The sequence below is a fragment of the Ixodes scapularis genome, unplaced genomic scaffold (genome assembly GCF_016920785.2).
Source record: "Ixodes scapularis isolate PalLabHiFi unplaced genomic scaffold, ASM1692078v2 PGA_scaffold13__105_contigs__length_92229423, whole genome shotgun sequence".
Taxonomy (NCBI): domain Eukaryota; kingdom Metazoa; phylum Arthropoda; class Arachnida; order Ixodida; family Ixodidae; genus Ixodes; species Ixodes scapularis.
The window spans coordinates 57,461,520-57,476,670 of record NW_024609839.1 but is presented as its reverse complement, the minus strand read 5'-3'; the positions used below and the strand labels follow the sequence as shown (position 1 = coordinate 57,476,670).

The 15,151-nt window shown below is 44.5% G+C and overlaps 1 protein-coding gene across 1 annotated transcript in view; it reads left to right on the top strand.

The window, feature by feature from the left end:
• Positions 1-15,151, top strand: part of LOC120848855 (teneurin-m-like) — a 65,865-nt gene that overhangs the window by 28,888 nt on the left and 21,826 nt on the right. Inside the window, 9 exon segments of the mRNA XM_042289912.1 lie at positions 2,940-3,217; positions 4,200-4,314; positions 4,793-4,897; positions 5,748-5,942; positions 9,458-9,664; positions 10,501-10,686; positions 11,373-11,519; positions 12,568-12,775; positions 14,353-14,472. Of these exon segments, the coding sequence (XP_042145846.1) occupies positions 2,940-3,217; positions 4,200-4,314; positions 4,793-4,897; positions 5,748-5,942; positions 9,458-9,664; positions 10,501-10,686; positions 11,373-11,519; positions 12,568-12,775; positions 14,353-14,472 (1,561 nt within the window).

Here is a 15,151-nt window from a genome sequence, read left to right as displayed (position 1 = left end):
AGATTCTTCGTTTGTAAACCTTTTTTTTTTGTTTGGTAAAAGTGTGAAATGGTGTGACATTTCGGCAACGGTGGAGTGATGGCGTTATCGTTCGTGGCGGGTGTTGTGAAAGTGCCGTGACAAAAGCTCGTATCTCTCGGTTGCGATCAGCGATGTTGTGACGGCACCTGGAAGAGAAGAAACGGACAAGATAGAAGTTTCTTACAAACTTCTCGTGTTTGTGGGGTAATGTCATGATTTGGAAAAAGAAAAGGAAGAAAGAGAAGGGAAGAAGAAGAGCGGTATCGCGGGTGCGAAGGGATTCGAAACTGGACCAAGAGCCGCGACGGTTGGCTGCTCGAACGGTGCGCTGCCCGGCTCCGTCCCTGCGTCAGTGTGCTGCGCTACCCGGCTCCGTCCCGGCCCCAACGCGCTGAGAATCAACGAGCTTGGCTCTGTCCAGGCTGCAGGGAAGCTCAATTTCAACGTAACCGGCTTCAGCACGGTGACCAGCAGCGCAACCGGCTCCGTCCCGGGATCAAGGCACCCGTACCCGAGATAACCAGCCCCCTCCCGACATCGCCGCCCGCTCTACTTCACCAACGATCAAGGGGGCGAACCATCAAGGCACCAGCGGCCCGGGCTACGACCCCAGGGGTGACTATACTGCCTACCGAACGTGCTTGGACGGTCGAATGGTTTCTTTTCTTTTGCCTTTCTAACGTTGCCTTTTTCTTTTTTAATTTTACTTCCTGACTTGAATATATATATATTTGTTTTTTCCTCACGCATTTGTCTCAGTCTCCCGATTCTTCCTCTCACCACCCCGGACGAACCTGACAGCGGCTCATGGCTGAGTCACCGTCTGGACCTCCGCGGTCCGGGGAAGGGGATGGTCTAAAATCGCCCACCGTTAAAAGGGCTAAAGGCGACACTGCCGGGACATCAACAAAGCGGCCGCGGTTCGTAAGTGCTGATAACAACGCGACTAACAACGAAATTCCCATCTCGATGCCAGAGCAGGGCGGCGAGCCTAAAGATATGACCGAAGTCGATGAGCTTAAGGTTCTGGAGAAGAACGAGGTGGAACTTGAGGAAGAGATCACTGGTTCGGGCAAGGCCACCGCAATTGGTTCACAAATAGCTGTCAAGAACGACGTCTCTGGTGGGTCTGAGCTTTCTGAGCAGGACGCAGCCGAGTTTATGTTAGCTAACTTCGAAACCGACAACCGCTTTACGGGGGACGTCGATGTTGAGGATAACCAGAACTCGCTTGAGCATTTTGCCGGAGCTGAGACGGACATAGACCCTCTGGGTGCTGACAAGGAGGCTGGTGACTCCGGGCATTCGAAAGCTGTCACTTCTGCATCAGGCTCCACAGAGTGGCTAGAGATACCGGGTGAGTGAGGCTTTCGCATGCAGGAGCAAATAAATTCAGGCAAGAGATTGGGCTACATTGTTCGCTTTCTCGCACAAAGACTGAAGGCGCCACTGCATGACGCCTTTTTTTTCTAGTTCTTCAAGAAAGGAAAATGAAAGAAAGTTGATACTGCTTTGGATCAATCTGCCTTGCTTGCGCCCTGCTTCCTCGAGTTCCTCAAGTTTTCTCTCGTTAATTCTTACCGATCCGATTTTTCCGCTTCCGTTTTAAGGGACACTAACTACTTCCGCTTCCTGTGTTGCCAGGTATGTTTGAGTCGTTTGTCTGCGTATGTGTGTCCTTGCCCACATGTCCACAAAATCTTTCTAGCTTACTAACTGCTCGACTCTGTTGTGGTCTGCTCGCTTTTAGCTTGCGCTTGGATAAATTTTTATAGTAATCGTTCGGGCTGACATTAAAAATAACTGCTGCTTTGATTGCTTGGTTTGAAAGGGGAAATCTGCTTCTGCGATGCACATGTCTGCTGGTCTTTTGTAAATATGTGCACAATATGCTTGACCTCATTGAACAATTTTCAGACGTGTTCAAAGTGCTAGGGTTTGTGATGCTCTCGTCGTTAAATGCTTGAAGTGTCGCTTTCATACTCTCAATTGGTTGGCATACCTAGATCTCTTTGAACCTTTCTGTCTAATACAAGCTTTTGTATTGCACAATCCTCAGGCAGACGCGCATATAAATTCGAGATTTTGAAGTGCTGAAGTTGTTCTTTGAGTGTTGGTTTGATCTCATTTTAAAGCAGGATGGGTATGATGTTTATGCCTAAAGATTGTGTGTTTCTACTTTACGTAAAATTTTGTCTTAACATTGTAAAAATTACTCTGCTCTACTCCTCGAATTAGTTACCTGTTGTTCGGAGGTGTCGCAAAAATATATGGTGGATAGGTTGTGTTCTAATTTAATACGTTAGGCACGGCATGAACTTAGATCATATTTCTTTATTGGACAAGGTACTGCTGCAGTCTTCAGGTTTTTTCTTCCAGGCAATTAATAAACAAAAACCTAAGATAATCTTTGTCACAAATATGCTGTTCATTTCTTATTTCTCTACTAAACCATCGCTCATCCATTTACTCGTACCATGCGGCTTGTAGATGCATAGTGCGTTTAAAAGCAATTGTTATTTTTTAGTGACCACACGCTTCAATATGTCTTTAATTTGTTGGTTTCTGCATCAATCGAAATATTTGCTTACGGTGTAACTAACACGAGTCACAATAACCCTCGCGTCGCGAATGCCGGTAAGAGAAAGCTATCCACCCTCCGGAATCAAGGTCGCATAGATCTTTTCGGCGTTTATCACCCAGGCGAAAACTGCCGAGTCACTGGGCTGAGGTCTGCTTGCGTGGCGTCGACTTTCAGAGAGCTAGTGCACACGCTCAGAACACGTGCCCAGTAGACAAAGATGGCGGTGTGCGGAAGCCGATTATGGAAATTGTCGTCAAGTGAGCTTGCACGTGGCGTCGCCTGCCAGCCATCCGGTAGCTGCTAGTTCAACCGCACCATCTTGCTTGCCCGGCAGACCCGTCTGTGCTCCCGGCCAAGACGTTGCCGCCAAGCAGCGACTCCTTCATGGACATGTCCGTTGGCAAGAGACACAGCAAAGTGATAGCGTCGTACGGACACTGGAACGTGCAGTTCCACCAATTGGAGCCGGCCTTAGTCAAGTTCAACTACACACTGCCCACTGGCGCCAGCGTTGGCATCTACGGTCGTTGGAACAGCGTGCCCACGCACACCCGCTACGACTTCGTGGAGATCCTCAGTGCCCGGGACAGAAGGCACCGGAAATCTGCCAAGGTGACCTTTTTTGTCGCATTCTTTTTAAATTACGAATAACGCTTATTCTAGAGTGAGTGTTTTTTTTTTATGTGTGTACTTTTGTCCGTTTGATATTGAACACTCTAGAGGCACGAAGGCTTGTCAAGCTGTATACACTTTTTTCCTAGTCCCCCACCATAATCGAGGTAAAATAAAATGTTTGTTATTGTCATCACGTGAACACCGTGATGCGTCATGGTGTTCGTGTGACGCCATCACGGGACACCATGACGACATTGTGGTGCCGCGTCACGTAGCATCGTGACGTCATGTGACTCTGGGGTATCAGTGACCTGGTGCCACGTCCCGTGACATGCACCGACCTGGTGCCATGCCTCATGACATGCACCAAATTGAGGCAGGCAGTTTTTTTTATCTATTTTTCTACCGATTTGACTAGAATTTTTTATACTGTTACTCTCCATTCCGCACGCTGTGTGTGGTAGAGTGGCAAGTATGGGTCATCGTCACTCTGTATAAGATTTTGCTTGCTCGAGGATTCCCAACCTTCCTTAAAAGGAGGAGCCTGCACCAATATCTTTTTCACGAGACTGCATAGAACCCCGCGAGGGAGCGTAGTGTCGCTTAAGACTTGGTAAAGAGTTTAAAAAGCTAAAAAGAATGATTGTTAATGAAATAACACTATGATGAATAATTTTAAAATGAGAGCGTCGTTGATATCATGTGTCGAACCTTGAATGAGTGCGTGGTCACACATCGAACATCGCCGGCATTATTATTGTTTGAAAACGGCGTCGTCAACGCTATGCTGGGAAACAAATGTTACCAAACTAACTGAAATGAAACCGGCCTATAGCAAAGTCCTCGTTAATCTTAAATGTCCAGGGCACGTCTACTGCTAATTACAACTCAACAAACTTTGACTCAAGTTATCTTTATGCAGAAGCTAAGACTAATTTTTCGGATTGGACTGTGTGTTGTTTCCTTTTGGCTCGTGCAGCAAGAAGAGTACAACATGGAGTTCATTCACTTCCTGGACCGTGGCCAATGGTACATCTCCGTCTACAACGACGGCGAGCTGCAGCAAGAGGTGTCCTTCGTCAGTCTTGTCGCCGGTACGTTCGCTGCCGGTCCGTATGCTATAGTCACTGGCAGAATGAGAACTGCAGGGAGGTTCTTAGTTTGTCCCGCCTCCAGCGCGAGCTTCCTACCTTTGATAAGCCTTCAGCGTCTCGCCAGCTCCAAGCTTTCATGTGCAGCCAAGGAACGTCTGAAGGCAACCAGCGCAGCCAAGAGGCCTGGAATTCGAAAAAGACGCCCTGCCGTTCTCATGCCGGCAGGGACTATAATGCAGTTGAATCTCGTGTATTCAAACCCTCTTAATTCAAACTTGCGGATAATTCAAACTAACATGCAGGTCCCATTCCATGCGTCTATATGGGAGAAAACTCCCGATAATTCAAACTTTGCTTTATTCAAGCGAATGTTCGGTCCCCCTCGAGTTCAAATTAACGAGATTCGACTGTATGAAAATTGCTAAAAGCTTTATCCTTGCGAGTGGCAAGTGTGAAAGCTTGCGGTGCACCGTTGCAGATGTATCGAGCCTCCCCTGTCCTTACGACTGCCACGGACACGGAACCTGCAACATGGGAAAGTGCGACTGCGATCCTGACTACGCCGGGGAATCCTGCGCGTATCGTGAGTGTCTCTGTGCCTTGGTACGACTTAGGTCGAGTTGTCCAAGTGCACGGCTGCTGCGCATTATGCACAGAGGGAGACCGACGATGCTTTTTGCGTCTGCTTGCAAACGTGCATTCACTCGATGATATATTCCCTTTGTATCTAGTTTCGGTACCTGTCTGCTCACGGATAAAATTTGAGTGACAATAGTGTGTAGTAGGATTTAATTGTCTGAATACCAACAGCGGTGCCATATTTTGACGACGGCCGGGCAACAGATCGCTAATTAGAATGTGTTTCAGAAGTTAGTTAGCAAATTTTATGTTGTTTATTTAGTAAGTATCACTTTACGCTCGTAACCTGACGACCTCTGGGGTCAGTAACATTATTCCGAAGGAATTATTTGTTTATTTCGAGTGCCTTTTCTTTAAAAACCGACGACCAGTTCGCGCTTTCCACTTGCACCCAGCTACCTCCTTTCCCCCCTCCTACCCTGTTCACCGTTGCCCGTTTCCTCCTCGCCCATGGTGAGGAGGATCTTCAGCGTTGCAGAATCTTGAATCTGGTCGTCGGCCTTTAAATTATTATCAGTCGTTCTTGAAGCCCCCTGTGCGAACCATGAATGTTCAATAGTCGGTGACAGATTGAGGATCCGGTTGGTGCTCCTCCTCAAGCGCAAGTTTTCTGCCTTTGATAAAAGCTTGTCGCACGCGCAACCAAAACCCTATGAAAGGCAGCACGCACGAGCTGGAGGTGGACAGTCTATTTAATTTTTAGCCTATGCTATTGTTTTGTGAGTAAACCATTGGAGAGTGTGTTTCATCGCTGGGATTGCGATGAAGTTCGGGCACCGGTGGCTGCCTTCCAGGCGTGTGTCCAGTGCTGTGCAGTGGGAGAGGCCAGTACACCAGCGGCGAGTGCGCCTGCCAGCCAGGCTGGAAGGGGAAGGAGTGCCAGCTCAGAGAAGACGAGTGCGAAGTCTCGGACTGCTCCGGCCACGGGGACTGCTTGGACGGAGTTTGCCGGTGCTTTCCCGGTTACAAGGGTCTGCATTGTGAAGAAGGTACTTCTCATACTCCATACAGTGCTTAGCTGAACCTCCCCAAGAAGCGCTGATGTCTTAATATTTTTATGCACCCGGTGTGTATACCCCGCAAAAAAGAATTTCGGTTAAAAAAAAAGTTTACCCTTAGATGTTCCGCACCCGGTGCATAGTAAAGAATTATCATACGTAACACGCCTTGACAAATGCCAGCTTGAGTATAGCTCACAAAGAAGATTGTATGACACATAAATCAACTTTAACATACTCACTTATCCTCAAAATCCTTCGTGTCTCGTCATAAATAAACCGATATAGAAAAAAACAAATCCTTGTATTCGCGACTCCAGCGACCTATAGGGGGCGCCACCACCAAACAAACATGGCGGCTGAGTCCAGGTCGCGGCGGCTCGGCTACAGTGCCTAGAAATATATTCTACGCACTCTAGCTCGGCCGGGCCGCCTGAATGGGTGGCGCGTTCAATTTAACAGATTTTCTTTTGTTTAATGCCAAATTTTATAGGTATTTAAACTGAGACGGTGAAGTGTAGTCGGTGCAGATAAACTTGCAAAGCATAGTTTTGTTTTGCCGGTGTTTTTTTTTTTTTTTGTTCTTTTCGTATCAAACTTTCGTTTCGGAGATTTCGTTCAAAACCGAAACTATGGGCTCCGGAGAGACGGTAATATACTAATCAGTTTTGATCATCTAAGGAAAGTGGCGATGACTATAAAATTGTTCCACAGAGAGTAACGTTTCAGCTAACTCGCATGCCTCGACCATGCGACTTATCTGTCCGCGGAATCGAGCTTTTGTGCGTATCCGCGTTTACGAAACAGCTCCAGTCGTCTGCTCGGCCATCAACACAGGCTGCAGGAAAATTATGAAAATTAAGCAACCGCTTTTTGAGCCAAGGAGCATGTTAACCCGCCGGCGCCCCACTAAGCAGCTGATACTCGTATTTCAATTCAGGTTTTAGTAGCAATCGAGAAGTCATTTTGACGAGCGGGTTATGTATTATATTACGTGCTATGGTCCCACTAAAGCAATATTAGTATATCCTTCTGGTTGAAATATGAGCTTAGTTGACTAGCTATTAGGTGAGCTGCTGAATAAAAGTATATTTGACAGACGAAGACATACTACTTAAATTTAGCCAAATGGTTCTATAGCCGGCAGCACAGAGACAAACTGAAGAGAGTCTTCATTGAAGATCCACGCAGAACCTCTCTGCATTGAACTTTGCTTCGAATCCTGAACGGAGAAAATTAGTATTTTTTTGTGGCCGGTCAACCTGATCAATGTAGACGTATATTACTGCTGGCTTCGACGTCCTGGTAATATAAATATTGGAAGCCCGATAGGTCAAAATGCCGTGGCAGCATCTAACGTTGGAAGACTTGTCTCCCACCTTTTGAAAACAGATAATTTCCCTCATTCATCATTTGCAGCGAGCAAGTTTTCCTGAATCAAGTAATTGCGAAATCAGCCCAACTCCTTCAGTGTGGTCCAGAGGCTTTTTCGGCGAAAAGCAGCCAAGATGAATAGCCAACGCACCGACCGGCGTGGGTGGCTCAAACTTGAAGCTAACCGAACACAACCAAACTCAAGAAAAGCAGCTATCGAACCTTCCCATTCACTTGACTGCAACATTGATGTTCCCTCCAGTATCAGTTACCAAGCAGTCGTCACTTTGAATGTGATTCGAGACAGACAAGAAATCAAAAAGTTTTTCCGTGATTCCTCCCCATCCAAGAAATCGAAAGCACGCGACCGTGTGCTGTGGAGTAAACGGGTTTTCAAACACGTAATAGAAGAAAACAATTTACTGAGGCTTCACCACACTAATGATCACTCAGGCAAACTTAAGAAATATTCGGACCTTCGTCAAATTACATTGTTCGCCCGCGCCGACAACACGTCTCCGCGAAAGCCACCAGAGACGCGGAGGGGCGCGGAGCGACCTGGACCGGCTGGTTCCCGGTTTTCCCGCTTGGCGGCGTCCGTTTTGCTGGAGTCGCGAATAGTTCGCACTTATAGACAGTCTCCATTGCATCAAATTTCATCTTTTAAACACGTATACTGACCAGACCATAGTTCCAAAAATAGGGTAATTGTCCTACAACAAACTTGTTGGACAATTAAACAACAACACAGCTTGTTCTGTTCATTTCGCTTGGAGTTCGAAGTTTGTGCCCATCGGTGAGGGTGGTGGTTAAGGCTGTCAAAAATGAACTAATGGGCTAGTTGGCTAAACATTATGACGCAAACAGCGCTGATGACGAGGGCTAGTAGATCCCCCTTGCATTTTTCTATCTACCCCTTACAATTGATATCATCCCCTTGCACATTTCTTTTTTCCTCTTTCTTATTCTGTGTATTAAAACGTCAGAACATAGTCATAATTCGGAAGTACATAAATAGAGTCTCCCGTCACAGTTTCCCTATTCATCATAGCAAAAATCTCGCTCCTTGACCGCACTGGCCATGCCATCACCTCAACTTTTAGACGACGATGCCACCATCTCCGCTACGTCGCGAGCAACAACGGGATTGAATTCGCTAAGAGACACATCGAAAAATAATTGGAAAGCGGCTTCCTGTGATAAGAGAGCCAGTTTTCTACTTCTTATAAGATTTCTTGATTATCATATCAATCATGTTCCTTCATGCTGTTACGCTTCCTCTGGACCACTCGCGTCATGCTTTGCATTGGCGCGTTGGCGTTATGCTTTACCACTTCCGACGGGTGCGCGCATTGAGTTTTGCCGCTTCCCACCCCTAAGAGTAGCAGCTGACGTGGGGGGCGAAGCTCAGTTAGCTCGGTGCGTTCTGACAGTTTTCTCACTGTTATAGGAGTAATTCGAACAAATATGCAGTTCTCCTCAGCTGGGAAACTACATAAGAAAAATTCTGCAAGAGTTGCTCCCTGTCTTATCTTCAGCCCTCCAAGAGTGTCATCGATTTTTACGATTTTCCGGCACATACATTTTTTAACCATGAGCTCTCAAACACGTGTTAACTGTCTTCTACTTGCCCCGTTTTTGGTCAAAAATTAGGTCGCAAGCAGTGCCAACTGAAAAAGGGGGGGGGGGGGGGCTTTATCATGGAAACCTTGTTCAATGCCTAGATTGCAGGGTAGCCAGTTCTAGAATTAAGTTCACAGACCAACTATACAATTAATAAGTTTTTCCAATCTAGGGCCACTATATTTTATATACTTCTACATTTACGTTGAACCAGCGTGGTCATGCATGATTGATTCACTGTTATGTTTAGGGCTATAGTCTGCACTTATTGCATGCTGGTCCGCACTTAAAAAGAATTTATACACAACACACATTGAAAAATGCCCCGTTATTAGTCATCATTATTGATTTAAAAATGATGATTTTGAAACACCCATCAAGTCTCATCTTAATTAACAATCTTGAAAAGACAGGTCCTTGCAGAGTCCGCCCCTATAGATAGTCTGTGGATAGTTCGCGAACAGTCCAGAAAACCTGATAAACACAATTTCTTTTGCTCGCGGTTACAGTCGACTGCTTGGACCCTGACTGTTCCGGTCACGGAGTTTGCGTCAGTGGCATGTGCCTGTGCCGGAAGGGCTGGAAGAGCGACTGCAGCGAGCCAGACAGCGATGCCCTCCGCTGCCTGCCAGATTGCTTTGGACACGGCCAGTTTGACCTGGACCTCCAGCGTTGCGTCTGTGACGACCAATGGACAGGACCAGATTGTTCCCAAGGTTGGTGCTGAGTATATGTTGTCTTGTTACAATGTGAAATTGCAACAAGAAAGTGCCATGTCTGTGGCACTGTGTCTGTGGCACTGTGCCTGTAGCACTGTGCCTGTAGCACTGTGCCTGTAGCACTGTGCCTGTAGCACTGTGCCTGTAGCTCTGTGCCTGTAGCTCTGTGCCTGTAGCTCTGTGCCGGTAGCTCTGTGCCGGTAGCTCTGTGCCGGTAGCTCTGTGCCTGTAGCTCTGTGCCGGTAGCACTGTGCCGGGTGCACTGTGCCGGTAGCACTGTGCCGGTAGCACTGTGTCGGTAGCTCTGTGTCGGTAGCTCTGTGTCGGTAGCTCTGTGTCGGTAGCACCTTGTCGGTAGCACCGTGTCGGTAGCACTGTGTCGGTAGCACTATGTCGGTAGCACTGAGCGTGTAGTGTTGTCTGTAGCACAGTGTCTTTAGTGCTGTCTGTAATGCTGTGCCTGTAATGTTGTCTGTGGCGCTGTGTCTGTAGCACTGTGTGTGTAGCACCATGTCTATAGCACCGTGTCTATAGCACCGTGTCTATAGCACCGTGTCTGTAGCTCTGTGTCTGTAGCTCTGTGTCTGTAGCTCTGTGTATGTAGCTCTGTGCATGTAGCTCCGTGTATGTAGCACTGTGTCTATAGCACTGCCTATAGCACTGTGTCTATAGCACTCTGTTTATATTGTGGCATCTACAGTGATTGCTATGGCACTGTGTATATAGTACTGTGTATATAGCGCTTTGTTTCTAGCACCAGGTTAGTGCTGCGGTGTATTGTGAACAGGCTTAAAGGGTTGACTGATGTGTGATGTGGTGGTGGAACTTTACAGAGAAGTGCGACCTTGACTGCGGCTCGCACGGGAGGTGTCAGGGAGGCGAGTGCATCTGCATCGAGGGCTGGACCGGTGCCAAGTGCAATGAAAAGCTATGTGACATCCGCTGTGTGGAACACGGGCAGTGCAAGAACGGCACCTGCCTCTGCATTCAGGGCTGGAATGGCCGGCACTGCACCCTGGGTACGATCTTAGATATCTCAATTCCACGATACACCATCTTTTTTCAGGATTATAGTCTACGTTCGGTGTATAATCCAATAAAAAAAGTTTTGACTGAAAAAAAGATTTTTTTTAAAGCAGTTTACACCCGGTGCGGACTGCTTAAAATTCACATACACTCAAGACCTTAAGAAGTGCCTGCTTTGTTATGGCACACACAAAAAAGCATGTATCATCAGAAATCATCATTAATATCATCTGTCATTCAAAATATCCACCATGTCTCATCATAATGGACGATCTTGGAAAAACAAATTCTTGTCTAGTTTACACAGATAGTCTGCACCGTATAAAATTCCAACTTTTAGACATGTATAGTCTGGCGACCATAGATCGGAAGTTATGATACTGGTTCGAAGTATAGTTACTGACTAGGACTACCTGAGGTGACTTAGGGCATTAAGGCTGCAGCAGAATAATCATAAATAACTGATGACTTAACACCCCTGTCTTGAAAAGAGGTCAGTTATTAAATGCTTGCAACCATATCTGGTAGTACTAGAAATGTTTTTGCTTCATATACAGAACCTTTTTATTGCAGTCTAAGATTAAATATTTTTATGTTGATGCCCTGAAAGTTGTGACATTTTGTCTGGTGAAAGTTGATCACGCTACATACTTGCATGTGCTGCTCTTTTCTGTTTCAGAGGGATGTGCACGCAGCTGTAGCAGCCACGGGGACTGCGTCATGTCCGACGGTGATTGGCAGTGCAGATGCAACAGTGGCTGGGACGGACCTGACTGCAGCATTCCTATGGAGAAGACTTGCGACGACCGCATTGACAATGATCATGGTAAGAAACGTGCCCTCAATTCTTGACTTTGTAGAACCATCCCACTTATGATTTGTCCTTGGAAATCAATACTATACTATTGCAAAAGATTAACACTCATTCAAGTGGTGGCAAGAATGTTGGTGAGTGTCCTTATTGTCGTTTGAGAAGTCTGTGTTCGAAGAACCTAACCCGGCAGAAAACAAACATGTTTTAGGATGGAAATCAGATTTCCTCATCAAATGCTAGCCTGTATAGAAAAAAAAAGGATAAAGGGGCACTTTTCGTTTTCCAATGTATGCTAAGAGTAAGCCAGGTCTGTGAGCTCTTCGTTGTGTTCTTCCAAATGCTGCTATTGTGCTGATTTATGATTTTCTTGTTCACAGGTATTCATAACACAGGGGTTCTTCACCCCCAGATAACAAAATGCATAAAGAAGATATATTTTTCATTCTACTTCGCACATGTTACCTCATGTTGTGCAGTATCGCAGAAGCTAATAATTGTTAGGTAATCATATCTGTACTTCAGTATATTAGATTATTTCCCTCTTAAAACAGGCTCATTCAAAATTTGTCTGTCAACATTGCCTTTGCTAACATACGTCTTATTAACCATATTGAATGGGCCTGAGACAGGGGTAGAGAAAAAACATTAAAACATAAAAGAGACAGAAAATAGACAAGACGACAGCTCGAACTTTTCTGTCTCTTCTACGATTTGATGTTTCTTCTCTACCCCAGTCTCAGGTTAGGTAATTCAACATGGTTAATATTCGCCAGTTCGCCTGCACCCTTACCATTTTTTTTTTTTCTGATACATTTTATATTCTGTTTACATACATTTCCAAATGAAAGTATTTTGCTCAGCTTCTATCAATATAGGTCTGTAGCAGGTTAGAATGACATTCTTGGTTCTTCAAAAATTAGATTCTTTCTGGTAATAACCTTGTGACAGAAAATATTTTCCCACTAAATTTTTTAAAGATGTTCAATGTCACCAAGAATTTTCAGATTTAGCTCGGCAAAAGAACATGGCTTCTTCTGAAGGTTTTAATTCTCTTCTGCAGATGGCCTTACTGATTGTGCCGACAGCGAGTGCTGCTCTCACAAAGCATGCACCAACAATCCGCTGTGCTTCTCGTCGTCTGACCCGCTCGACATCTTGCTACGAAAACAGCCTCCAGCTGTCACGGCTTCCTTCTTTCAAAGGATGCAGTTCCTCATTGAAGAGGACTCAGTGCAGAGTTATGCTCGCAAGGATTCTTTCAACAACAGGTAAGCTTACAGTTTTCTCAACCCTGCTTTACAGTCCTTAAATTATTAAGTCCCTTTATGAGAATGTACCTTCTACTGTCTTTCACTGAAGTTCATCTTGTGCTATTGAAAAAGCCTGTGATAGTCTAGGTTCAGTGGATATCTGAATAAACAGTGCTATCTGTAAATACAATCTGAGCAGTCTTTAGCATGAATCCATGATTTTTTTTATACATCAGTTGAAAAGCAACTGTGTTAAAAATATCAGTGTTCTAGAAAACAAGCAAGCAGACAGGCTTTTCTTCATTCTTCATTCAGATGTAAGTTCCTCAGAAAAATGGGGACAAGGAAGACAAGGCAAAAGCTCTTTGTGCTGTTTTGGTTTCCTTGTCCTCGTTTTTTGTACTTTTACCTGATTGAACATGAACCAATTAGCCATTTTTTTGCCCTTCATTCTTCACATTGAATGCTCTAACATTTATAACAGCAGCAACAAAAGTTTACCCCTTCTCTAAGAAGTTGATTGCTGGTTAATGCTGCCAAATGATTCTATATTTTTCATTTATATTCTCTATTTTAAGTCATTCTGGTGGATTTTTAAGAAACACTGCTGCTAGGCTTTCTAAATGTCATGTTTAAATTTTACTCCTTTTATTAGCACTTGCTTTTGCAGCAACCTCTGATGCAGACCTCATACTGTTTTCATGCCTGCCCAATAATTCATACAGATGCTTCAGCTTGAGGACATTGTGCTTCAACTCACTGCATGCGAATGAAAAAGCCATACCTGCCTAACTTGCCTGCGAAGATGCGTGCTTCATTTTTCCCCCTGAGCATAATAACCAAAACTCTGTTTCTCCATCTGTCGCTTCAGTGTGCTATGGAATCGTTTCAATGCCAGGTAGGTCCACACCAGTCCAAGTGATTTCTTTCTGCATGACAAACGTCCATCACTAACTGCGTTGGAGCTTGTGCTTGCTTGCTTTAATACTTGAAAATGTGTCTACTGATGGAAAAACACAAACGAAAACTTACCTAGTTTTCCAGGTTTTTCTCACATTTTCTCCTTTTTTCCACCACATTCTCTTTGGTAGTTTGCTCCCCTCTAAGTGGAGGGCTTGCAAAGCCATTTCTTCTTTTTGCCATTTTTTTTTCTTTGTTCACTACCCTCCTAGCTAGTGAAAGAAGGAAGCTAGGTAATGAGATCCTATCAATATGTTAGCCTTTATAGTTGTAGAAGTGGTAATAATTTAATAGACACACAATTAATACAGAACTAAAAACTTTCAAAATAGTGCTATTTCTGCAGCTTTACTCTGGTAGTACCAGGTAGTTCTTTTCCAGTTTGAAACTTGTTCAGTCAAGTCGGTTTAGACGAGATAGACTTTCTGCATACTGCTTCTCTGCATCACATTGATGCTAAGGGGAGAGCACCCTTTTCAGGAACATACATGTGATACTGATTTTTATGTTAATGCCTCCCTCAGAAACTAAAATATTGTTCTAGTGTCTCATAGTCTCCTCTAATGTAACGAAGCTTCTGTGTTAGAAACTGGGTGCCTAAGCTTAGGTTGTGAATTGTGTTAATTTTTTTTCAGCCGTGCATCTGTCATAAGAGGACAAGTGATAAGTTTTTCAGGGAGCCCATTAATGGGCATAAGGGTTGGAATCGCCGGTGATCCTTCGTTTGGCTTCACTGTGACAAGAGATTCTGGCTGGTGAGTTGGTAGTTCACTATGTAGAATTATTTAACACTGTTGTACAGACATAAAGTTAAACCTGCTGTTCTATTCAGGCACTCTGAGATTTCATGATTTAACAATTGCTAATTATCCGATCTGGACAGTGTTAAAGAGTGTTCAAACAAAGAAGATTACTAACTTGATAGAAAAATCTTTTCAGATGTATGTTTGACAGAGGCAAAACATACTACCTCCCAAAAGTGTTATCAATCAAGTTAGTACTTCATTCTTTTGAACTCTCTTTAATGCTGATGAGATTAGCAAATCTTTTTATGCTCATGCAATTATTGTGTGAATGTTTGAACTGAGTCTTTTTCTAAGGGTATTGTAGTAAGATAAGAGGCAGTTGTGAAGAATGAACTGAAGTTATGGAAACCGAAACAATATGACATAAATAGAAGTGTAATAAAAATTGGAAAGTCCATTAAATAACCCTCTCACTGCGGTTGATATATTGCCTCTTTCAGTATCAAACCTTATTTTATCAAAATGTGTAATGGTAACAAACCAAGAAGTGCTGTGCAGAAAGCACATAGGATTCAAGCTGATGTTTCATCATGGGACTTAGTTTCTTTAGATATATCTAAAGAAACTAAGTCCCATGATGAAACTTGCATATATGCAAGTTTTCTCGCAAAACCTCGATTGACTGCAA